The 24862-nt window shown below is 36.5% G+C and overlaps 3 protein-coding genes across 12 annotated transcripts; 2 read left to right on the top strand and 1 right to left on the bottom strand.

The window, feature by feature from the left end:
• Positions 1-247: 247 nt before the first annotated feature.
• On the top strand, positions 248-3426 carry akr1a1b (aldo-keto reductase family 1, member A1b (aldehyde reductase)). Of its 6 annotated transcripts, none has more exons than XM_048200004.1 (10): positions 300-402; positions 833-949; positions 1062-1157; positions 1333-1452; positions 1551-1702; positions 2318-2513; positions 2589-2788; positions 2871-2943; positions 3034-3120; positions 3266-3426. In XM_048200004.1, the coding sequence occupies exons 3-10, from the start codon at positions 1071-1073 to the stop codon at positions 3329-3331; spliced, it is 981 nt and encodes a 326-aa protein (XP_048055961.1). In that variant the 5' UTR covers positions 300-402; positions 833-949; positions 1062-1070; the 3' UTR covers positions 3332-3426. The 6 variants fall into 6 exon arrangements, with proteins under 6 accessions (XP_048055960.1, XP_048055964.1, XP_048055961.1 ...); XM_048200005.1 differs by lacking the exon at positions 300-402 and adding an exon at positions 550-571; XM_048200003.1 differs by lacking the exon at positions 833-949 and having other exon boundaries at positions 248-402.
• A 2492-nt stretch (positions 3427-5918) lies between these two features.
• Positions 5919-13446, top strand: LOC125274001 (nuclear autoantigenic sperm protein (histone-binding)). Of its 3 annotated transcripts, none has more exons than XM_048199992.1 (15): positions 5919-6075; positions 6772-6810; positions 6903-7016; positions 7147-7227; positions 7323-7432; positions 7671-8267; positions 8462-8517; positions 8611-8687; positions 8775-8848; positions 8987-9175; positions 9305-9474; positions 10665-10733; positions 11970-12044; positions 12406-12534; positions 13247-13446. In XM_048199992.1, exons 1-15 carry the CDS (start codon positions 6038-6040, stop codon positions 13280-13282), a joined length of 1854 nt encoding a protein of 617 aa, XP_048055949.1. In that variant the 5' UTR covers positions 5919-6037; the 3' UTR covers positions 13283-13446. The 3 variants fall into 3 exon arrangements, with proteins under 3 accessions (XP_048055949.1, XP_048055948.1, XP_048055950.1); XM_048199991.1 differs by lacking the exon at positions 5919-6075 and adding an exon at positions 6433-6488; XM_048199993.1 differs by lacking the exons at positions 5919-6075; positions 12406-12534 and adding an exon at positions 6433-6488.
• Positions 13447-13878: 432 nt separating this feature from the next.
• On the bottom strand, positions 13879-24771 carry ccdc17 (coiled-coil domain containing 17). Of its 3 annotated transcripts, none has more exons than XR_007186169.1 (15): positions 24371-24771; positions 23759-23839; positions 23627-23680; positions 23405-23534; positions 19969-20110; positions 19796-19891; positions 19492-19625; positions 18726-18848; positions 18220-18395; positions 16016-16101; positions 15693-15893; positions 15395-15617; positions 15110-15189; positions 14712-14831; positions 13879-14489 (listed from the first exon to the last, which is right to left on the bottom strand). XR_007186169.1 is itself a non-coding variant. In XM_048199988.1 (15 exons), the coding sequence occupies exons 1-14, from the start codon at positions 24581-24583 to the stop codon at positions 14712-14714; spliced, it is 1890 nt and encodes a 629-aa protein (XP_048055945.1). In that variant the 5' UTR covers positions 24584-24771; the 3' UTR covers positions 13879-14489. The 3 variants fall into 3 exon arrangements, 2 of the variants coding, with proteins under 2 accessions (XP_048055945.1, XP_048055947.1); XM_048199988.1 differs by having other exon boundaries at positions 15110-15220; XM_048199990.1 differs by having other exon boundaries at positions 13879-14831.
• Between the last annotated feature and the right edge of the window lie 91 nt (positions 24772-24862).

Genomic DNA, 24862 nt, shown 5'->3' with positions numbered 1-24862 from the left:
TGAATGAGTTTCAGATTAATAATATTTTTTTATATGATCAGTGACTAAAATGACATGGGATTTTTTTATTCTCAACCATGTACCATACAGCTATGATAACTGGTTTGTTTATTTTTATTTATTTATTTTTTGTAATGGGCAAATAATGAAGGTCAAATCTTCATTTTACTTTTAATCATTGACACCTAAACTAGGAAAGGCAATTTTTCGATGATGAAATTGTTTAAATGCAAATTTAAATACTCTTTCTGTTTGTTATGGAGACTTTTATTTTGACGGGTGTTTATACAAGACATCGAACAGGAAGTAAATACGTCAACGTTATGAGAAAATATTCAAATAATTTTTGATCAGCCTGGATAGCTTTATAGTGGAGAAATTTTCTTATCCTATTCATACACAGTAAGTATCTAAACCAGTAATTTTTTTTTTTTTTAAATTCCCGGACAATCCTTGTTATGATACGCCACATGGGACACTAGTTGACCTGATTTTACAGAGAGAAATGCAGCATATTCAACGTGCTCTTCGTCTTGTCATTCATTCTCACAAGTTTTACTGTCGAAGAATGGTACGTTAACCAAATGTCTGTGTGATTCACTGCACTAACTAGAACATTTAGAGCAAACTAATGTAGAATAATGACTGGAGGTGTGCCAGTAAAAAAATGAGATTGAATTGAGATTTCATCATGATTCAACCTCCCGTTATATAAACATGCAAAGGCTCAAACAAATTCTTCTTATTATTTTTCTAAAATTTGCGAACCCAAAGTATATGCTTTCCCAAAAATTCCAGTGTAGGGTGTTTTACAATATTTACATCCTGCTAGAGCTGCTGTGGAAGTCAGCTGATAAGTCAGCAGGTTACACTTCCTTTCATTCTGATCCTGAATTTTGAGCACTGAACAGTTTGCATTCATTCACCCTACGCGTCCTGCAGCCTTTCTGTGAGTGTTTAGGGATTGGATTGATTTACTACTACATAGATTAAATCTTAAAGTTAATATACTAAAGTCTATTCCATGCTTTCTTCTGTTTTTTTTTTTCTTTTCTCTGAAGGCACACAGGATGAGTATGAATGACTTTGCTGTCCTCAGCACTGGGCGAAAGATGCCCCTTGTGGGACTTGGGACGTGGAAGAGTGAACCTGGACAGGTGAGTTTATTTAGTGTATTTATTTAGCTCAACTGTAAATATGACAGAATATGAGTTTACCATGATATATATATATATTATTGTCGTTGTACAATAATCATTTGCAATAATTATTGTGTTTGCTTTAAATGAGGAATTCAATAAGCATTTTAAATAAATATGCTATCATCTGCAGGTAAAACAGGCAGTCATTTGGGCATTGCAAACTGGCTATCGGCATATTGACTGTGCTCCCATTTATGCGAACGAGCCAGAGATCGGTGAAGCTTTCCAGGAAGTGATGGGGCCTGAAAAAGTAGGTCAACTAAGTTGAATTAATACATATATGAAATATACCTACACATTTATATATAAAGGAATCATGTCTGCTTTACAACCTCTGTCCTCTTTCAGGGAATAAGGCGAGAGGATGTATTTGTGACCTCCAAACTGTGGAACACAAAACACCACCCAGATGACGTGGAGCCATCTCTATTAAAGACCTTGAAAGACCTGAAGCTGGAGTACCTGGACCTCTACCTCATCCATTGGCCATATGCCTTCCAGTAAGCCCCCAGTACATACATTATATATATATATATATATATATATATATATATATATATATATATATATATATATATATATATATATATATATATATATATATATATATATATATATATATATATATATATATATATATATAATTAAAGATGATAAAAAATTAATTGCAAATTAAAAGCGATTGAAAGGGTGCAAGACTCTATAATAGTCAACTGTTGTCTTATCTAGGGTGTCCTGTTTATTGGCAATATAAACATGTGACATTTTCTTTATCTCCTTTGGGGAATGAACTGTAAAGTGCTCTTAAAGGGATAGTGAAAATTCTGTCATTATTTACACACTCTCATGTCGTTCCAATATATGACTTACTTTTGTCTATGGAACACAAAAGAAGATATTTTGAAAAATCCTGGTTAACCAAACAGTTTTGGTTCCCATTGACTTATATAGAAATGTATGGTCAAAAAATATAATGGAACTCATTATAGCATTCTTCAAAATATCTTTTTTTGAAAATGATAATAGAGTTTTGTTTTTGGGTGGACTATCCCTTTAATGTCTTTTCTCAGATAACAGTGTAGTGTTCCTCTTATTACTCTCTTATTTTTGTCCAGACGAGGTGATACCTCTTTTCCCAGGAAGGAGGATGGAACCTTGCTGTATGATGATATAGACTACAAGCTTACATGGGCTGCTATGGAAAAACTTGTGGGAAAGGGCCTTGTCAGGGCCATTGGACTCTCAAACTTCAACAGCAGGCAGATCGATGACATCTTATCAGTTGCAAGCATCAAACCCTCCGTTTTGCAGGTCAGAAGAAAATGCGATGTCCTAATTTATTTGGTCTATTATATCAGTTTGTAGAGTAACAATAGTGTTTTGCAGGTGGAGTCCCATCCATACCTTGCACAGGTTGAGCTGTTGGCTCACTGCCGGGATCGGGGTTTAGTGATGACTGCCTACAGTCCGCTAGGATCTCCTGACCGAGCCTGGAAGCATCCAGAGGAGCCTGTGCTGTTGGAAGAACCAGCCATTGCTGCACTAGCCAAGAAATACAACAAGACTCCTGCACAAATTATCATCAGGTAAATTCATGCTTTTGCACTAGATGCGCATCATATTTCTTCACCTATTATTACATAGTATTCTTCACTGATATTTTGGCAGGTGGCAAACTCAACGAGGAGTAGTGACCATCCCAAAGAGCATTACACAGTCTCGGATCAAAGAGAATATCCAGGTTTCTGCATGTTTTTTCTTGATTCTTCCATCTTTTTCTTTATGACATTGTAGTGTGACAATGCAATGAATTTTCTCTGCTCATTTACAGGTGTTTGATTTTACTCTTGAAACTGAGGAAATGAGTGAAGTGACAACATTGCACAGAGGCTGGCGTTACATTGTGCCAACCATTACTGTAAGTTACATTACTGTAAGCCACAACATAGCACTAAATTTCACAGTGGTTACTTCAGAAGTAAATCTGCTGTGTTTAAGCCAACACTATGTATGGTTTTGCATCTATTTTTAATTGAGTGTTGTTGTCTTTTTATTTTTTGTAGGTCGATGGTAAGTCTGTACCCCGGGATGCAGGACATCCTCACTACCCTTTTAATGACCCCTATTAATGCGCACTTCTGCAAGATTCTGTGCCTTGAAACCAATGTCCATTCATTACTCTGTGTACTTATAAACACAATAAAAATTTTGTTACATATCGAAATGTGTGCTCGTTTGTTTTTGACAAGCATGGAAAGGAACTTTATGAATAAGCTTATTTTAGATGTATTCATGTTTAAGGGTAAATTTTATGAAACCTGTCAAGAATATGTCTGGATTATTACCCCTAAAATTATATATTTGACATTCTGAAAGACTGCTTATGTGTGTGTTTTCAACATGTCAATTTATTACAATCAACACAAGACTTAACAGCCAGTGACATTTATAGCTGAAGAGACTCTGGACTGATTTTCTACTGTTTAGTGTCAATCACTATCTAACTCAGCCACTTAAGATAGCCTTAGATGTTATATGAATATGGCCCCTGGAGCATAAGTTTTATCAGCAGGCAAGTTGCAAGTATTAGTACTTTCTAAAAATGTTTGGTTAAAAACAACCCAAGTTGGGTTGAAAATGGACAAACCCAGCAATTGGGTTGTTTTAACCCAGCAGTTGGGTTAAATGTTTGCCCAAACTACTGGGTAGTTTTATTTAAAACAACTATTGGGTACAAATTGCTGTATTGCTTGCTTATAATGAACCCAAAATATGTTGGAAATTAACATTTATTATTTTAAATATAATAATTAAACAATAAACATTTATTAAATTGTTTATTAATAAATGTTCACCTTTGATTTTTATTGTTGCCTCTAGTAATTATGTGTCTGATTTTAAATTTCCAACCTATTTTGGGTTCATTTTAAGCCAGCCATATAGTCATTTTTAAACAATAGTTGGGTCAAATAAAACTACCCAGCAGGTTGGGCAAAAATGTAACACAATTGCGGGGTTAAAACAACCCAGTCGCTGGGTTTGTCCATTTTCAACACCGCTTGGGTTGTTTTTAACCCAGTATTTTTTAGAGTGCAACAATAATGGAAAGATGAGGCTTATCAGTATGTCACAATATCACCCTGTTTGGACTTTGTTTTCTATTTTGCACCATTTCCTGCCAGTCTGTTGTCATAGTTATGCATTTCAATTCACTAACTTGCAATTCAAGTCAATATCAGTTATTTTGGATATACATATCAGGTACAGTACATGGCAAATTTTCTCAAGAAAAAAAAATCAACTAATGCTGTAAAATATACATGGGAATCAGTTGGTACTACATTAATATCTAAGGTTAAAATGAACTGATTTGTATACAAACTTAAATTACACTTAAGGAAATTTTTATAATAATAAAGTTAGTAATAAAAGCCTACTAACTTTAAAATTATTTCTACTCCAATTCGTTTTTTAAAATATAAACATTTAAATGGTGGCTGTCAACTTGACGGATTTATTCAAACATGCATCATATAGGCTATTGAAGAACATTAAAAATTATCATTAATATGTAATATGGTGCATATATTTAGCTAAATGCTCCTCTCTAGAATGAATTTTTCTAGCCGACTAATGAGTTTATAGTCAATGAATATGTTTGTTCTGAGGTAAATGTGTTTTCAAGCTGTTATTAACGTCTTTCCGCGGTTGAAACACTGATTAAGCGATTATACGAGACATGATATGGATTTTGGTAAGTTGTACTGTATCTTTTATCATACCTTGAGATATTCATTCATGTTTATTTCACGCTGTGCGCTTCAGGCTGCCGCTTTTCTTTAACTACAGCGATCTGTCACTACACATCAAAGAGCGCCAAAACAGTAAAATAGGCAAAATATGAAACTTAAGACTTTGAGAAATATGAGACTTTGTTTCATGTCAAAAACAACAAACCACAAATGTTATTGTGATTTATTGAATGGTTACGTCCTCGCGCTTTATAGTGGGTAGACGGAAATCCTTGACCTTTCATGCGTATCACATAGACTACACTATATATGTGTGTGTGTGTATGTGTGTGTGTACCATAAACTGCAAAAAAAAAAAAAAAAAAAAAAGATGTGTACCTTTAAGGTTATATAGACCTTTTTATGTTATTTATTTGAATTTTGACTTTATTTTCATGACAATCAAGTTGATTCTCATTACCACAATGCAAAATATAAATTGAAAAATTAAAATAATAATAAATTTAGACACCCATTACAATAAAAGACTTTGTGAAGAGAGTGTAATCATGACAATAACAGTGCAAAAAAATAAAATAAAATAAAAAAATCTTATTGGATTGTAAAAAGAAAAATATTTGTTATATAATATAAAATAATAGAATAATAGTATATATATAGAAAATAATATATAATAATAAAATAAACTATAACTTATATTTTATTCACAATAACACTATGACGGTAGCCTACTTAGAGAAAGTAAAAACTCTATTTTAATTTCAAGTTGACCTTAAGTGCAAAATATAATTTCTTATTTTTATGAGACTCACAAAATCTGGATAAAAACAGACTTTTCATTTATCTTGTCCAGTGAGACATTATTAATATCATTTTGTGCCTGTGGCGTAATACGGATACTTGCCCTTTAAATGTATTCTCCCGCGTTTTTGTGATAGGGTCGTAGTTCAGCGGAAGTACAGCTTGTATCCGTATTTAAAGGCGCCAACAAAGACTAATTCAGGAGCAGCTTCGCAAACCTGCCATCTTCACACATACATCATCCAGTAGTACATTACGGCTTAGTTTATTTAACGCATTAAAATGCCCGAGGAAACAGCAGCTGCTTCAACTGCCGAAAGGTAAAATATCATTTTCAAGTTAAGTGCGTTCCCAAGCATGGGAAGTAACCAGATAAGTTAAAGGAAGTCAAAGTGAGAGGTTTTGGCTGGTTTCGTTTGATAACAAAGCTACAGCGGCTGCATCCTTGTCAGGAAAAATGTCTCGCGCTCGTGCTTCAATTCGCTTTTCTCGCGCGCCCGGACATTGTCGCACGCGACGGGATGGCATCACCGTTGATTCCCGTTGCCGTGATGTGTTTGGCTGTTTTCTGTTGGCGGGAGAAGGATTGATATGAACGGTTAGCTTGTTTTATACATCCTAAATGAGGAAATTCCCGCTTTGTTCACGCGCAGTCGTGACTGGCCCGTCAGTGAGCTTGGCGCTGCAATGGAATGGCTGCACGCGCGCTAAAGTCGAGGGTTAAGTTTGAAAGGTGGCGGTAACAAGACAAATAACACTTTAAATTGCACATTTTTGGTTATTATACTGATATTAAACGGTCACGTTAAGTGTCATTCATGTCCGCGTGTAGATGCTAGCTCTCCGTCGATAAATACCAGTCGTAGCATCGCGCTAACTTTGGTCCACCGCACGTGAACTTTTATTTGTTTTTTGTAAACAAACTTTAGTGCAGTTTTACTCCTTACAGATGTTCTGAAGACGAAATCGTACTTTTTTAACAGTTTTATGACTCTCTGTATTGTTTGTCTTTGCAGTATGGAGGAGAAACCTTGCTCCTCGAGCGCTGCAGACAGGTGAGTTGGTATCTGGGATTATTTTATTAAATTTCTCATTTCAATAAAGTAACTATTGAGGTTTGTTACACACACATTCGTGAACTTTGCAGCTCCGTCGATGTTACTGAGGAAGCAAAGAAGCTGATTGGCACAGGCAACCGGCACTTGGTGATGGGTGATGTTGTGTCTGCAGTCAGTGTGTTCCAGGAGGCTTGTGCCATGCTGTGAGTAGTGAAGGGAGATAATACGTGTATTATAGGTAGAAATCGTGTCATCCATTAAAAGTATACCAGATACTTTTTAATATTGGACTTATGGTGTGTAAATTATTCCCCCCCCCCCCCCCCCATTAAGAGCCGAGAAATACGGAGACACTGCTGATGAATGTGGAGAAGCTTTTTTCTTGTGTGGGAAGGCCCTTCTGGAGCTTGCCAGGTATCTGGATTAATTAGTGTTTAATGAATATTTTTTTTTTGTTTTTTTTTTTTTAAATGATTTATTTTCCCCTAACTTTTTAATTATTTCTCTAGGATGGAGAATACAGTGCTTGGTAATGCTTTAGAGGGAGTCCCAGAAGAATCCTCTGAAGAGGGCGAGAAACAGAATGACTCTAAGATTGAAAGCGCTGACAACTTGGATGGTTTGTATCTAAAAAGCTTCGTTGATTTTAAAACTGATCACTTTTTGTCTCTTTCATACATGCTTAAGGCTAGACATCAAATCTGCAAAAAGGTCTTCAAAGAACCTCCAAATGGACAGTTTTCAAAGTCTTCCCCACAAGCCAGTATATATTGACAAAGAATAAAACGATTTTATTCCAGTTAAGAGGGATGTTAGCTGTAACCTAGAAATTTTCCTCCATCTGTACTATGATTCAGAGAAAACCAGAGATGAGCTTCGAGCACAGGTTTATGATGCCATGTCAGAGGACAACAAAACTCAGTCAGAGGTAGGAACGGAGGTGGGGGAAGGTGAGCAGAAGAACCAAGAGGAAGATAAGGAAAATCAGAAGGAAGTTGAAGTGCCAAAGGAAACGGAGGCAGCATCTCCTAAAACTGAGAAACCTGCTGAAAACGAGGCGAAACCTGCTGAAAACGAGGCGAAACCTGCTGAAAACGAGGCGAAACCTGCTGAAAACGAGGCGAAACCTGCTGAAAACGAGGCAAAACTAGCTGAAAACGAGGCAAAACCTGCTGGAAATGAGGAGAAACTAGATGAAAATGAGGCAAAACCTGCTGGAAACGAGGAGAAACTAGCTGAAAACGAGGCAAAACCTGCTGGAAATGAGGAGAAACTAGATGAAAATGAGGCAAAACCTGCTGGAAAAGATGTTGAGAAGTCAAACGGTGTGGATGAAGGTGCATCTAAAAAGGAGGATATCACTGTGTCTAATGGAGTAACAGAAAAGGCTGAAGATGAAGAGGAGAAAAATGGAAATGAAGATTCTGAAGAACCCATGGAAGAGGATGGTGGAGGTAGTGAAGTGTGGTAGTCTGGGGAGCACGAGATTTGAGTGTTAAATTACTAAGTTTCACCTGGTGAATTTACTTCTAAATGCTGGTGGATCCACAGGATGTTTAGATTTAAACTGCAACGCTACTAAGGGTGTGCATGGTGATGGGGTTTCACATTAAATCACTGTCAGCAAGTTAACATCTTTCTGTTTTAGATGACGATGATGAGGATGATGAAGATGAGGATGCCGAGGGTGAGACAAAGGATAAGGTTTGTAATCCTGTTTTTGGGTTTTTTGTTTTTCCTCATCTCCTCGCTCTTTGATTCAGTGGTTTATCACTTGTGTCTTTTTGTTTCTTTTAGGAAAGTGAGGAGGATGAAGTTGGAAACCTGCAGTTGGCCTGGGAGATGCTTGAGGTTGCAAAGGTGATTTATAAAAGGTATGTCTGTACCACTAGCAAGTGACTGCATTTATGGGAACCCAGAATGCTGGGGTTTTTTTTATTTTATATTATTATTGTTTGTAGAAAAGACAGCAAAGAAGATCAGCTAATGGCAGCACAAATTTACCTGAAACTTGGGGAAGTTGGAGCTGAATCAGGTGTGTATGTAGAGTTGTAGACAATGATATCCTTTTAAGGACCCTTTTTGGATGCCACAAGCCACCATTTAAAAGTGAGAAATTTCACTACTTCAGTCAATCATCTTTCACTAACTCTGTCCATTTTGATTCATGTAGGGAACTACAGCCAGGCTCTGGAGGACTTCAATGAGTGTTTAACCTTGCAACTGAAACACCTTCCCTCTCATAGTCGTCTTTTGGCTGAGACTCACTACCAGTTGGGCACAACCTACAGCTACACAGCCCAGTACAGCCAAGCCATCGAGCACTTCTCCAACTCTATCAAAGTCATCGAGAGCCGTCTGGGTAGGAACATTTTTGCAGCGGGCTTTTGCTGGTCTTCATACCTCTTTTAACTGAAGATCTGCTTGCTGATAACACTAGTAACCAGTAACAAGCATGGTACACTTGATTACCACATCCATGTTCCTCCAGCTATGCTTCAGGAGGTGATCGACAAAGCGGAAGGTGCAGAGGCAGCAAAGGAGAAGAATGAGCTTGAGGAGTTGAAACAGTTACTGCCAGAAATTACTGAGAAGATTGAAGATGCCAAGGAGAGCCAGAGGACGGCTGCTGCAGCTTCTGTGGCCATCCATCAGACCCTTGTGAGTTGGCTGATTAATTTCTGATGATGATCCAATATCAGCTTGTATTATATATTGCCCAGTACTAATAATTTAACTCGTCCAATAATGATACTGATATCATGCATCCTTAATGTTGCTCTTAAGGCCTGTTCACACCGGGACGAATATCGCATGTGATTTTCACCGGCGTTTAACGCCTTGTGACTAAACAACGGGCGCCAATGTGAGTGTGCACACTGACGCGGGGGGGGGGTGAAACGCCTCTGGTTCTTTTTTGTTTGTTTGTTTGTTTGTTTTGTTTGTTTGTTTGACGCGCCACGTTAACTGGCCGACCAATGAGATTGGTGCTTTTGTTCGCGTGCCTGGAGCTGTTGAAGTTACAGTAAAACACGACTTGGTGGCACTCAAGCACAAAACGGTTTTGCCGAGCACACAAGACGATGAAGAGAAAGTAAGTAGACGAGGAAGACCCCTACAAACTATCCCTGCGTCTCAAACCGCTCCCTAGCTTCCTAGGTTGTGTATCAGTATACCATTTAAATGGATGTGACCGACTCCCTGATCAGTGCCCTGACTAGTGAACTAGGGAGCTGATTGTTCTTGGCCATACCAATAGATGTGTATTATTTCTGTATTTTTGCTGTTCTGTTTTTGTTTTTCTCTTCTACATTCAAGAAATATAGTTGAATGTCTATTTCATAAATGTTTATTTGCACTACCGTTTCTGACTACAATCTCATACATTTTTTATATATATATATATATATATATATATATATATATATATATATATATATATATATATATATATATATATATATATATATCCATTTAATATCTGCATTTTTATCATCTTTAACTTTATTAATGTCATGTTTATTTGCACTACTGTTAAGCACAAGCGCCACATACTGTCAGGGAGTGAATTTGCACGTTCACTCTGTGCATCGCCAGTGAAAATCGCTTGGGTGTGAACACAAAACGTCTCGGAAAACACTGGCGATAAACGCGTGCGATATTCGTCCCGGTGTGTACAGGCCTTTAGTATGAGGGGAAAAAAAAAAAAAAAAAAAAAAAAAAAAATGGAGATCAAGTAGGGAATGTGTATCATCCAGGATGCTGTAAAGATGGCAAAAGAAAAGTTAAAGAGGTGACGTATAGTTTGGAATTATTATTATTTTTTTTTTTATTATTTTTTTTTGTTACAGGCGGGAGCATCCACTTCATCTGCTTTCCCAGCTGAAAATGGTGGCCCGTCTTCATCTACTGCTAGTCAGGTGTGTTGATGCTTTTGTGCTTTTTTTACTTGCACCCCTCCACACCCGCAAGCCTTTTGTTCATCTTCGGAGCACAAATGAAGACCTTTTTGATGACCGAATGCTGTCAGATTTCCTTCAGTTGACTGCCTTTAACTACCACTTTGACACTTCAAAAACCTCAAAGAGATCGGAAAACTATTCCATGTGACTCGAGCGGGTTAGTACTGATTTTCTGAAGAGAATCGATCGCTTATAAGATTTAATTTAGGGTTTTACTCTCATGTAAACATTGATCAGCGAAACCTAAGCAGAAGCTCAACCTAACTTGGATAACTCACAAGAGCAAACCTCTTGTGGAAGCTCAAATGTGCTGCATAACCAATGAGGTTCATTCTGGTGTGCTATGCAGCACACTTGAACAGCGTTTTAACATTACATAAGGTCACAAATCAATTACAAACAATAGGACATACAATAAAACAAGGATACCAAAAAGAAAAAAAGTGCTTTAAGTTTTTCAGGTAGGCCTACATTAGATCTATTTAACATAGAATTCAAGAAAGAAACGATACAGAAACAATCAAATGTAAAACAATGAAAATACTCTGCATAGTCTTCACATGAGTTTAATGTACTTGGATTCATATTAAATCTACAAAAATTCAGTCAAGAGCAGTAAGTGACTTTTCTCTGTTTGACAGACAGCAGCAGGTATACTTTGTTATCCCTTTAAGAGCTAATGCACGGATCCTATTGATGCATCCGATTTCTTTTCCAACTGTTTACATAACAGTACTTGACATGACTGGCGTTTTGGCATAACTGTATTTCAAGTGCAATAAGCAGTGAAAGAACTGAATTTGGGATCGCGCTGTCGAAGAGACGGTGTTTGGCTTTCTGTGCGCGTGCTTCAGGTGTGTCAGGCATTGTGTTAGTATTCTGCAGCTTATTGTGCTTAACACCTTTTTTTTTTTTTTTTTTTTTTTTTTTTTTAACCTCAAGTTGCCTGCAAGTAACCGTTGCGTGCCCATTAAATTTCCTTTTATATGCGTTGAACTAAAACTTTGTAGAAATTAGGGCTGCACAATATATAGAAATAAATCGCAACAACTTCAATGACATGCTTATGACAATTTTGAAATCAAATTTAAAGAGATGCTGTTGTTAGTGCTGTGAAATTAATATTGACAGTGCTGATAACTCAAATGCCAAATATCGACTGATATTGCTCACCCTCAAAATGTCTTATTTCAGATTCCTGCAGGGCCAACTGATGGTGCATCTTCCTCAAAATCTGCATCTGATATTTCTCACCTTGTTCGCAAAAAGGTTAGTATCTGTCCACTGAAATTTGATAAGCTTTTGCAGTAGAGGTGGAAAAACTAGCATGCTTAAAGTGCATTACAACTGGATTACATGAGGGTAGTCTGCCCCTTGAAGGGACCTGCATTGCTCCCCTCCCTTAGCTGATTGCAACTTTGCATGCTGGGTCATGAACTGAATTTGCCAACTAGATGAGATTTGGTGTTGCTTGGTGCTTCTGTGGTGACTGTGCTTCAATTTTGTGGCTTGGCATATTGTAGTTGTGCCGGTGTTGAAGTTGGCCATGTGTGCTTGAGTAGCATGTAGAGAATAGGTGTTTAGAGCAAAAAATAAAGTACGTGTTCTGTCCTGCTTTGTTCCTGCACAGAGGAAACCAGACGAGGAGAGTCCAAAAAAGGACAGTGATGCTAAAAAGACTAAACAGGAGACCTCAGTTAATGGCAGCGATGACTCCGCCCACAACGGCAATGGAGTCCAGGAGAAAATGGAGCAGGAGGCGAGTTGATAGGCTTGCTGTTTCCTCTAATAGGGTCACAGGGCTTGACAAAAAGGACTGTTTGATGGCCCAGGGCCAGTGTGAAAGATGCTCTGGACAGTCAGAAACTGACTGCTGCATCAAAGTTGATCATGTTCATATGTTTAAGTTTTGCCAATTTAAGTTATTTTAGGCCATTCATGTTGAAGACGTGAGAACTTTTCTGTACTGTCTAATGGTTAGTCTGCGTATGCGCAATGAATGCAAGTTCTTTTTGCATCCTAGAAAAACGTTAAAGCACCTTGTCTCTTTTGTATTAATGTGCTATTGCTTGTAACTTGTTTTTAATCTTGCTGTTTACTTTTAATAACTAACTTTATATTAGGTAGGCTTGTATTAGTTTTTGCTGTGGTATCAAGATTGGAATTGTGAAATTTCTTAATCCTAAAATGGTGTTGTAACCTTACTCATAAGATTACAAGGTTACAAGAGCCAAACTTCCAGACTGATTCATCTGGGTGCATATTTACTCTGAAGTCCTGTGTCTGAGAGGAGGTTTAATTCTCTATCTTGAATTAATGTGTTGGTTGGAGAATTGTCTTGGGTTTCATCCTTTTGTCCAGCATCATTTTAGTGCCTAAACGTGTGTGGTTTTTTTTTTTTGTTTTTTTTTTGTTTTTGTTTTTTTTGTCCCTTCTGCTTGTGTATTAATGGTTTTTATATTCTCTTGTAGTCGGCCAATTCTTCCTCTGTGGAGACCTCTGCGTGATGGGCATCCTCTGATTGACCACTTACCTTCCAACCAGCAGAGCATGTCTGCCTCGTACTCTCCATGAACAACTTTTGTCTCTGTTCTGTAAATAACCCGTTTTCTTTGTCCACCTTTTGTATAATTGTAGTAAACTTTCAATAAAGGATATTTGCATATGTGAACATGTGGACTCTTAATTCTTTATCCTCTGTTTTTAAAGAATGTTCTGCTCTAAATATAACCAGAGTTCCAATGGAATCATTTAATTGGGCTGAAAGCTAAATTAAATTGCCTATAAAATGCCCCCCCAATCCCTTTAAATGAATACAGGCAGTGTTTGTAATTAACTTTCACTCACCAGCCAATTTGACTACTAAATACTTACAGCCATTCAGAACTTATACTAGCCCAAACCAAAAAAAAAAGATTATCAAAGTCACAGATTAGATTTGAATATATTTAAATCTGATTTCGAATCATTGTATTTTCAGCTTTACAACAGTAAATCACTTTGTGGATACAATTAAAATGAAATGGAAATTAAAAAAAAAGAAAAAACTGCGACTTATAATTGACATAAGGTTACCTGCATGTATACAATGAAGATGCAAGGGTTTTTATTTTATTTTTATTTTTATTTTTTTTTGCCCAAAAGTCTGACTTGCAGCACTTATGAGAATGGGTTGAAAAAGTGGCCTCTTGTCTCCTGTAGGGCTCTGGCAGAGCATTAAACGGTTGCACAGCAGACAAGAAGCCCTGTGTCGTGTCATTCTGTACTTATGTTCTTAAGTTCAAGGCAGCAGTCCAAAACAGTGAATCTATTCACAATACAGGCAAAAGTTAACTTCAAGAATGAACAGAATGGTATCAATGAGTTTGAATTAAGGTATATGAAAAACTGCAAATGGAAAGAGAAAGTGTGATCTATATTCTCTATATGAATCATTTATTCAAGCCACAAACAATGTGACAGAGTGGTTTGATGAACATGAAACTGAAGTGGAACATCTCCCATGGCCTGCACAGTCTCCAGATCAAAATATTTTTTAGCCACTTTGTTTTTTGGAGGAGCAAGTCAGAAAAAGTTTTCCTATACCAGCATCACATAATGACTTGGTCATTGTTCTGGAAGAGGAATGACTCAAAATCCCTCTGGCCACTGTGAAGGACTTGTGTCTATCATTACCAAGATGAATTGATGCTGTATTGGCTGCAAAAGGAGGCCCTAAACAATACAAATAATTCATTGTCCAACCCCTATAAATGCATAATTGTAGATCAGTGTTTTAACAACTTTAAAAATTATAGTACATTTGCAATAGTTTCTGTTTATCTGTTTATAATATATGTTTATTGTCACATGCAATACTTTTTTTATTTGTAAATTTACAACAAGATTTATTTGTACAGTAATCAAATTCAGGTTGAATTATTCAGTCATTCAAACCTAATTGGACTCCTCAGCATGATCTGTCTGTGGCAGTGATGAAGGTAATGGATTGGATGAGGGTTGTAATGTGTGAGATGGTACTTGGGTTGCCAGGATTACAGATGTTTTTGAGACCACCTAAATAAGACACAGTTATTAAGCTGTAGGCCAAACTTAGTCCTAAAGGGCCACTTTTCTGCAGAGTTTAGCTCCAACTTGCCTCAACACACCTGTCTGGAAGTTTCTAGTATGCCCAGTAAGACTTAGTTTCAGGTGTGTTTGATTGGAGTTGGAGTTGAACTCTGCAGGACAGTGGCCCTCTAGGAGCAGGATTGGACACCCCTGCTGTATAGGCTCATCAGAACCTTTATAAGCTTTGCTATTAAAAAACATCTTTAGATAAATATTTTGCATACCGTTGATGGGTACTTGTATTGGTTGGTGTTGTTGATGTCAATCTTTGCAAGAGTCTGTACATCTCCATGACGAGCGTTTGCTACCCGAAGACAAAGTTCCATGTTACCCAGCTTAGAAAGAAAGAAACAGTGTAGTCTGATTTAATCAAGTAAATTAGAATTCTATGGGAATTTAACCTAGTAGTGACTTATTAGAAGAGAAATGGGCATATGAAAAATCAGGTACATCTAAAGACTTCAAAAGTATAGTGAGGTTCTTAAGCTCTTAGTATTGGGTGAACATACTTGTGGCACAGAATTCAGCTGAACTGGACTTAGGGATGCTTGAACTGGGAGAGAACGGAAGGGAAGCCTCCAGTGACCGCTATAAACCTGGTTGTGCTGGTCAAAAAGTTCAAGTTTAGCCCAGCCACAAGTAACCAAGTCCTTAATTTCATGGTTGTACAAATGGAGACCTTTAGAAGTCTGGATCTCCAAGACCAACGAGACATTTGGAGATGGCTGTACTCTGAAATGAAGTACAAATTCAATAATGTAAACACATATCAGCTCCGTGTCCATACTTATGTTTCAACCAAACTACCTTGGCACAGGCTGCTTAAAAGCCAGTATGGCATAGTTTCCAGGACTCTTGGTGGAGAGTAATGGTTGGCACTGCACAGGTGGCATTGGGGTGGTCTGTCCCAGCTTCTCCCCATTACAATATAACCCTGCCAACAAACGCACCGATCCCAAAGTAGCTTCTAAACCCATCACCAGGTCATAGAAGATCACAAAGCCAGCCCTGTACACAAATTCAGATATAGCTAGGTTAAATCATATTGTAATGCCTTTAGATTGACGTGCATTCTTCTTTAGGGACAAAACAAGAAAAAGAAAAGTAATTTGAGAGAGAATTTGTCTTACACAGGATCATAAGCAGCAGGACCAAGAGCTTCCATTGGATCAGTTACATGGGAACCCATCGATGAATGCTGTTTTGAACTCTGATCCTGCAATATTGGTGAAAACAAAATATATATACACTACTATTCAAAAGTCTGTAAGATTTTTTAATACTTTAAATTTAGCAAGGATGCATTAAATTGATTAAAAAACACAGTAAAGAAAGACATTTATAATTTATAAATAAATGCTATTCTTTTGAACTTTCTATTGATCAAAGAATTAAGAAAAAAATATTATGGTGTCAAAAAAAGTCCAAAAAGTGTTTTTAAATTATGATAATAATAAGAAATTCTGAAGGAAAATGTGACACTGAAGAAGATATTCAGCTTTGCCATCACAAGAATAAGCTACATATAATATACACTAATAAGTACATATACACTGCACTAAAACAGTAAATTGTAATAATATTTCACAATATTGTTTTTGCTATATTGTTGATCAAATAAATGCAGCCATGATGAGCATAAGAGACATCTTTCAATAATCTACTAACCCCAAAGTTTTGAAGGGTAATTATCATTAGGAATGAACAATATATTGGTATCAAATTGGTTATTGGCTAATATGAATTTTTTTTTATCATTGGATATTGGATATTTTGCCATCATCTATGTCACTTGCCTAAAGTTAAACTTTAAAAACACTAATAATTTAATAACAGTGCTAAATGTAATTTAATATGTAAATTCAAAAAAGAAAAAAACATTTTTCATACTATATATTTTTACTGTTGTGATGCCTAAATTCACCTGCAGCATTTAAAATAGCTCATTTGTTTATTTAATACAATACAGAAGTTTAATATCAGCCATTTATTGTTTATACAGTGGCAAGAAAAAGTATGTGAACCACTTGCAGAATCTGTGAAAATGTGAATCATTTTAATAAAATAAGAGAGATAATACAAAATGCATGTTATTTTTTTATTTAGTACTGTCCTGAGTAAGATATTTCACATAAAAGATATTTGCATTTAGTTCACAAGACAAAAAAAATAGCTGAATTTATTAAAATAACCCCATTCATAAGTATGTGAACCATTGATTCTCAATACTATTACCTGGATGATCTACGACTGTTTTTTTGTTTTGTGATGGTTCTTCATGAGTCCCTTGTTTGTTCTGAGCAGTTAAACTGAGCTCTGTTCTTCAGAAAATTCCTCCAGCTCCTGCAGATTCTTTAGTTTTCAAGCATTTTTTGCATTTTTGAACCCTTTCCAGCAGTGACTGTATGATTTTGAGATCCATCTTTTCACACTGAGGACAATTGAGGGACTCAAACTCAACTATTAAAAAAGGTTCAAACATTCACTGATGCTCCAGAAGGAAACACGATGCATTAAGAGTCAGGGGGTGAAAACTTTTGAATTCAAATATCAAGGTAAATTGTACTTAATTTTTTGTCCGGGAAACATGCAAGTATCTTGTGTTGGTTCCGAAGGGCAGTACTAAATGAAAAACAATGATATTTAAACAAAATAAGAAAAATTGTGACATCTTCATCCTGTTCAAAAATTTTCACCCCCCGACTCTTAATGCATCGAGTTTCCTTCTGGAGCATCAGTGAATGTTTGAACCTTTTTTAATAGTTGAGTTTGAGTCCCTCAGTTGTCCTCAGTGTGAAAACACAGATCTCAAAATCCTACAGTCACTGCTGGAAAGGGTTCAAATATGCAAAAATGCTTGAAAACTGATGAATCTGCAGGAGCTGGAGGATTTTTCTGAAGAACAGAGCTCAGTTTAACTGCTCAGAACCAACAAGAGACTCATGAACAACCATCACAAAACAAAAAAACAGTCGTGGATCATCAGGAAACCACACACAGTACTTATGAATGGGGATATTTTAATAAATTCAGCTATTGTTTTGTCTTGTGAACTAAATGTAAACATCTTTTGTGTAAAATATCTTACTCAGGATAGTACTAAATAAAAAATAACATGCATTTTGTATCATCCCTCTTATTTTATTAAAATTATTCACATTTTCACAGATTCTGCAAGTGGTTCACATACTTTTTCTTGCCACTGTAGATATAGCATTAAAATAGTATCAGACAATTTTGTGCATCCTTAAATCTCACATTAACTCAACATACTGTACATTACATTAGCTCTCAGTAACACAATGAATTAAGCTTTGGCTAATTTTCAGCCCACCTGTGTCAGAGCAGAGTGTGTTAGGGCCATAGAAGATCCAGGAAAAACAGGCAGGGGAGGCTGAGGATTGGGTGGTCTTCTGTCTCGCCCCTTCTCTATTTCTCTTTTTAGAAAGGCGATCTCAGCTCGGAGGCTAGCCATTTGATGGATGTGGTCTTTCTGGATATCAGTAAGCCCTGATCCAGATAATATCAAATCAAATATTCAAATAATATATTTAAGTATGCAAATATGTTTAAAAAATGATATGTATTGTGAAAAGCGCTATACAAATAAATGCGAATTGAATTGAATTGAAAAAGTTTAAAATATTCCAATCAATCCATATTCCAATATTAATATACTTTTACAAATCAAATATTAATATACTTTTAGTGCATAGTTTAAGTATGCAAATTAGACATAACATGTACAAAAATAGTTTTCTATGAAAAGTTCACTTTTTTTCACATCACTTTTTTATCATGTGATGCTCAAGATGTCAGATCTTTGAGGAACAGAAATACCATGTTCTCCTTTTTGCCTCTCTCTGGCCAGCTGGATTCTGAAGATTTCCTCCTCAAGCCTTTGGTTCTCCTGCTCCACAGCAAGAACATCAGGGTCCAACTTTCTGTGAGGAGACTTCATCCCTGGTTGGGACAGAAACGAGAAATGACTGAAGGAATAGTGTACAATGACCCAAAAAAGTATGCAGACACTGACTTAAAAATGTATTAATGTAATAGCATTAGATTGTAAAATATAATACATTGTTCAAAATTAAGACTATTTGGACACTTTACAGTTGACAAACTGACATTGCCATTCAAAAGTTTGGAGTTGGTAAGATTTTGTGCTTACCAAGATACATTTATTTGATACAGTAAAATAATTATATTGTGAAATATTATTACAATTTAACAAAAATGTTTTACATTTTGATATATTTTTAACTGTAATTTATTCCTTTGATGGAAGAAAGAGTTTTTGGCAGCCATTACGCCAGTCTTCGGTGTCACATTATATTCAGAAATCATTCTAATATGCGGATTTGGTGCTCAAAATACTTTTTTTTTTTTTGGGATTCTTTGATGAATAGAAAGTTCAAAAGAACAATATTAATTTGAAAAAGTAACAATATGAATGTCTTTATAGTCACTGCTGATCAATTTAATGCATCCTTGCTAAATAGAAGTATTAATTTCTTACAAAAAACAAAAAGAAAACATACTCTTGAACAGCAGTGTAAGTGTCCATATATTATTTCAGCCACAGTTCAATCTCTTTACTCACTTCTTCCTTTTGTCTTGCCATCAGCTCTAGGTCTTGCCTGTTCCAGAGTAAAAGCTTCTGCTTGAAGGTCATGCATGTGGGCCAGAACCTCTGGATCAGAACCACCTGACTGCATGTATGCCAGACGCAAAGCTCTGTTACAAAAAGAAATGCACCACAGTGCTAGTGTGTTCAGAATGGTTGCTAAGGTGTCACTAAATGGTTTTATTAGGTGACTGATAGGCAGTAAGTGATTTCTAGGTAGTCCCAAGACTTAATGATATTATTGTCCCTAGATATGGTTTGCATGCTTGTTAAAGAAGACCTTATCTGAGCAGAGAGGGGCCCATCCACAGAATAGATCAAGACATGTGTCTTCTTTTCCTCTGGTGGGTTTGACTGGACTTCATTTGGATTAAGCCTACAACATTAGCACAGTATAAACATGCATAAAGTGATTGATAGCGTCTTGGCACACTGTTTCCCCCACTCTCTTACCCCTTCATTGAGTTGATGTGAGAGCTGAGCTGATGCAGCGCCTCTTCGTTCCTCTGTTCCTGACTCCTCAGCTCTTGCAGCACTTCCTCTAGATGAGCCGTCCTCTCCCGCCCTCCCAGCTCGGCAAGTCTCTGTTCGATATCTGGGATAAACACATCATCAATAGAGTAGTGCAGAACAAATGAACATTAACATGTTCATAACTGTTTTCTGTTTTAATATACATTTTAAAATTTTTATTCCTGATGGCAAAGCTGAATTTTCAGCAGTCTTCAGTGTCACAGGATCCTTCAGAAATCATTCCGATATACTGATTTGGTGCTCAAGAAACATTTATTTTTTATTATGACAAAGAGTAGAGCAGAACAAATTAAAATGCTTTAAATGCTTGTGGTGTTTCAACCAATCACAGCATGAGTTTGTAGTTGCTAAGTGAAACAGTGTGACAGGATTTTGGGGTTCATTTTGAGCCTGTAGACTTTTAGAAAATAATATCCCTGTTAAACACTTTTCACACAACTAGTTTATTTAGCTTTTTTCCAAACAAAAGCATCACAGAAGAATTCTGTCATTTGTTTCTCAAATGATGAAGTGTTTAATAGCATTCTGTGGTGGAAATAACATTTTAAACATTTTTGAAACAAAATGACTGACTTTGTAGCCAATTTCATTTCTAGCATTTTATGCATGCTAAATACATATTAAAAAATATTTTAATAATATTTTTCACACTTTTTGCATATTGTATTAAATTGACAGCTTGATTGCAATTTGTGCAATATGTTAGTATAATGCAAATGTAAACTTAAGGTAATATGTAATATAATGGATTTTCTTATTGAAAAGTAACTAAACTAAATTATGAAGGCAGGATAAAGCTTTAATATGATCTTGATTGATTAAATCTGATGATTGATTAAATCCGATGGCTCAGTGAGGCCTGCATAGACAGCAATGGTACAAACCTGATTCCAAAAAAGTTGGGACACTGTACAAGTTGTGAATAAAAACAGAATGCAATGATGTGGAAGTTTCAAATTTCAATATTTTATTCAGAATACAACATAGATGACATGTCAAATGTTTAAACTGAGAAAATGTATAATTTTAAGGGAAAAATAAGTTGATTTTAAATTTCATGGCATCAACACATCTCAAAAAAAGTTGGGACAAGGCCATGTTTACCACTGTGTGGCAAACGTCTGGGGACTGAGGAGACAAGTTGCTCAAGTTTAGGAATAGGAATGTTGTCCCATTCTTGTCTAATACAGGCTTCTAGTTGCTCAACTGTTTTAGGTTTTCTTTGTCGCATCTTCCTCTTTATGATGCGCCAAATGTTTTCTATGGGTGAAAGTTCTGGACTGCAGGCTGGCCATTTCAGTACCCGAATCCTTCTTCTACGCAGCCATGATGTTGTAATTGATGCAGTATGTGGTCTGGCATTGTCATGTTGGAAAATGCAAGGTTTTCCCTGAAAGAGACAACATCTGGATGGGAGCATATGTTGTTCTAGAACTTGGATATACCTTTCAGCATTGATGGTGCCTTTCCAGATGTGTAAGCTGCCCATGCCACACGCACTCATGCAACCCCATACCATCAGAGATGCAGGCTTCTGAACTGAGCGCTGATAACAACTTGGGTTGTCCTTGTCCTCTTTAGTCCGGATGACATGGCGTCCCAGTTTTCCAAAAAGAACTTTAAATTTTGATTCGTCTGACCACAGAACAGTTTTCCACTTTGCCACAGTCCATTTTAAAGGAGCCTTGGCCCAGAGAAAATGCCTGCGCTTCTGGATCATGTTTAGATATGGCTTCTTTTTTGACCTATTGAGTTTTAGCCGGCAACGGCGAATGGCATGGTGGATTGTGTTCACTGACAATGTTTTCTGGAAGTATTCCTGAGCCCATGTTGTGATTTCAATTACAGTAGCATTCATGTATGTGATGCAGTGCCGTCTAAGGGCCCGAAGATCACGGGCATCCAGTATGGTTTTCCGGCCTTGACCCTTACGCACAGAGATAGTTCCAGATTCTCTGAATCTTTGGATGATATTATGCACTGTAGATGATAATAACTAACTCTTTGCAATTTTTCTCTGAGAAACTCCTTTCTGATATTGCTCCATTATTTTTCGCCGCAGCATTGGGGGAATTGGTGATCCTCTGCCCATCTTGACTTCTGAGAGACACTGCCACTCTGAGAGGCTCTTTTTATACCCAATCATGTTGCTAGTTGACCTAATAAGTTGCAAATTGGTCCTCCAGCTGTTCCTTATATGTACATTTTCTGGCCTCTTATTGCTTCTTGTCCCAACTTTTTTGGAATGTGTAGCTCTCATGAAATCCAAAATGAGCCAATATTTGGCATGACATTTCAAAATGTCTCACTTTCAACATTTGATACATCTATATTCTATTGTTAATAAAATATAAGTTTATGAGATTTGTAAATTATTGCATTCCTTTTTTATCCACAATCTGTACAGTGTCCCAACTTTTTTGGAATCGGGTTTGTACTTCCTCTCTCAACATCCATAAAGGTACTAAAAACATATTTAAATTAGTTCATGTGAGTTCAGTAGTTCTACGTTAATATTTTAAAGCAACGAGAAAACCCCCAAAATAACGACTTTTTGACAATATCTAGTGATGGCCGATTTCAAAACACTGCTTCATGAAGCTTCGGAGCCTTACGAGTCACGTGACTTCAGCAGTTTGGCGGTTTGATATGTGATCCGAATCACTGATTCGACTCAAAAGATTCACGCTCCGAAGCAGTGCTTTGAAATCGGCCATCACTAGATATTGTTAAAAAGTTGTTTTGTTTTTTTGGCGCATAAAAATATTCTCGGCGCTTTATAATATTAAGGTAGAACCACTGAACTCACATGAACTGATTTAAATATGTTTTTAGTACCTTTATGGATCTTGAGAGAGGAAGTACCATTGCTATATATGGAGGCATTCACTGAGCCATCGGATTTAATCAAAAATATCTTAATTTGTGTTCTGAAGATGAACGAAGGTCTTACGGGTGTAGAACGACATGAGGGTGAGTAATTAATGACATTATTTTCATTTTGGGGTGAACTAACTCATGTGACATAAGTGCTGGAAGCTGAGAACTACAATTATGTACATTCAAAAAATAAAGGTTCCAAAATGGGGGCTTCACAGCAAAGCCATAGAAAAACCATTCTGGGTTCCTCAAAGATCCTTTTAATGAATAGTTCTTAAAAGAACTTTACTTTTGCCTAAGAAGAAAATTTTAATAATCTAAAGAACCCTTTTCCACACTAAAGAACCTTTTTGTGCAATGGGAAGGTTCCATGGATGTTAAAGGTTCTTCATGGAAGCAAAAATGCCAATAACAGCTTTCTTTTAACATTATTACATACTTCTCAATGTTCCCCAACCATTTAAGAGAAGCGTACCCTCTCTCTCCTTCTCCAGCTGATGGTTGCGTGCCCTGATCTCAGCCAGTCTCTGCTCATGATCTTTATGCAAGTCAAGAGCCCTCTGCTCATCAGCCTTCTGCTGGACTGAGCCCTGCTCCTCAAAGACCTAAAGGACACTTACACAATGTCCAATACAGATAATAAAACACACTATTCACAATATAAACAGATTGAAAGAACTAAGCATATGAAACTGACCTTTGTCTGTGTTCTGGGCAGGTTTTGTTCAAATGAGATCCTGAGTTTTGTAAACTAAAACAGAAGACTATCAGATGCTGTGTAAAACCTCTTTGAACTTGAGATTTATTATCTTAGTATGCGGTCCTGTACCTCTTCAGTGAGTTTGTTTAGAGCAGTATTTCCCCGTGAACTCTCTCTCTGATCCATTTGGCGGTTTCTCTGTTCCTTCAGCTGGCCAATGGAACAGCCAAACAGACAGTATTACTTGCACTACCGTTCAAAAGTTTGGAGTAGGTACCATTTTTTAAAATAAACATTTTCTATTTTAATATATTTAAAATGTAATTTATTCCTGATGGCAAAGCTTAATTTTCTGCAGTCTCCAGTGTCACATGATCCTTCAGAAATCATTCTAATATGCTGATTTGGTGCTCAAGAAAAATTTCTTCTTCTTATTAATAATATTGAAAACAGTTTTTTTTAAAGGATTTCTTGATGAACAAAGTTCAAAAGAACAGCATTTATTACAATTTAATGCATCCTTTCTAAATAAAAGTATCTTTTATAAAAATTTTGACCCAAAACGTTTGAACGGTAGTGTATAAAGGGACACAATCAAATGGAAATCAATATAGAATTGTTTATTCAAATTATATTTTCTATAATACATTATATATTTTATTAATACATTGTTTAACTGCAGGTTTTTTGTGTGTGTGTCTGTGTGTGTGTTGAATAATTAAGTAATATTCAACTACTTACAATAATCAAATCAGGTGTCCTTGCCCTTGTGGGATGCACTGTCTTCACAGCTGCGTTTTCTGTTTGTGTGAATCCCCTTTGTCCCCTCCATAGAGCTATTGAGTCTTTTAGGTCTGTGCCAATGCAGAATTTGGCCTTGTGTTTATCCAAGAGTCCAGCAGAATGGAACACCATGTTACAATTCCGACAAATTAACTCCCCCAAACCTTCCATCTCTCCAACGATTACTCCCTATTTAACCTTGAAACAAAATCTAGACCCAAATAGGTTGATTCTTAAAAAAATAGGAATGTATTTATGTTGGAACGTCTGCCTCAAGTGAAATGTACTGCATTTGTTGACTGAAGGTTTGTTTGTTGGTTACAATCACCTTGGAAAAAGGGAGTGGTGAAGAATGGAAATTAGAGCAAGAGGAATCAAACCCTTGAATATTTTTATCTTTTCCATGCATATTTTAAACATTACCATTTGCCCTCCTAAAACATGAAAAAA

The sequence above is a fragment of the Megalobrama amblycephala genome, linkage group LG8 (assembly GCF_018812025.1).
Source record: "Megalobrama amblycephala isolate DHTTF-2021 linkage group LG8, ASM1881202v1, whole genome shotgun sequence".
NCBI lineage: Eukaryota > Metazoa > Chordata > Actinopteri > Cypriniformes > Xenocyprididae > Megalobrama > Megalobrama amblycephala.
This window is presented reverse-complemented; position numbering and strand designations above follow the sequence as displayed.

Coding starts and splice junctions, on each gene's coding strand:
- akr1a1b (XM_048200002.1), top strand. CDS start 506: ATGCAGCATATTCAACGTGCTCTTCGTCTTGTCATTCATTCTCACAAG. Junction 1,703..2,317: donor CATTGGCCATATGCCTTCCA/GTAAGCCCCCAG, acceptor ATTTTTGTCCAG/ACGAGGTGATACCTCTTTTC. Junction 2,944..3,033: donor GGATCAAAGAGAATATCCAG/GTTTCTGCATGT, acceptor GCTCATTTACAG/GTGTTTGATTTTACTCTTGA.
- LOC125274001 (XM_048199991.1), top strand. CDS start 6,448: ATGGCTGCACGCGCGCTAAAGTCGAGGGTTAAGTTTGAAAG. Junction 6,811..6,902: donor TCCTCGAGCGCTGCAGACAG/GTGAGTTGGTAT, acceptor TGAACTTTGCAG/CTCCGTCGATGTTACTGAGG. Junction 8,688..8,774: donor GCAAAGGTGATTTATAAAAG/GTATGTCTGTAC, acceptor TATTGTTTGTAG/AAAAGACAGCAAAGAAGATC.
- ccdc17 (XM_048199988.1), bottom strand. CDS start 24,583: ATGGAAGGTTTGGGGGAGTTAATTTGTCGGAATTGTAACATGGTGTTC. Junction 20,111..23,404: donor GCTGGAGAAGGAGAGAGAGG/GTACGCTTCTCT, acceptor TGTTTATCCCAG/ATATCGAACAGAGACTTGCC. Junction 15,618..15,692: donor TTTAAGCAGCCTGTGCCAAG/GTAGTTTGGTTG, acceptor ACTTCATTTCAG/AGTACAGCCATCTCCAAATG.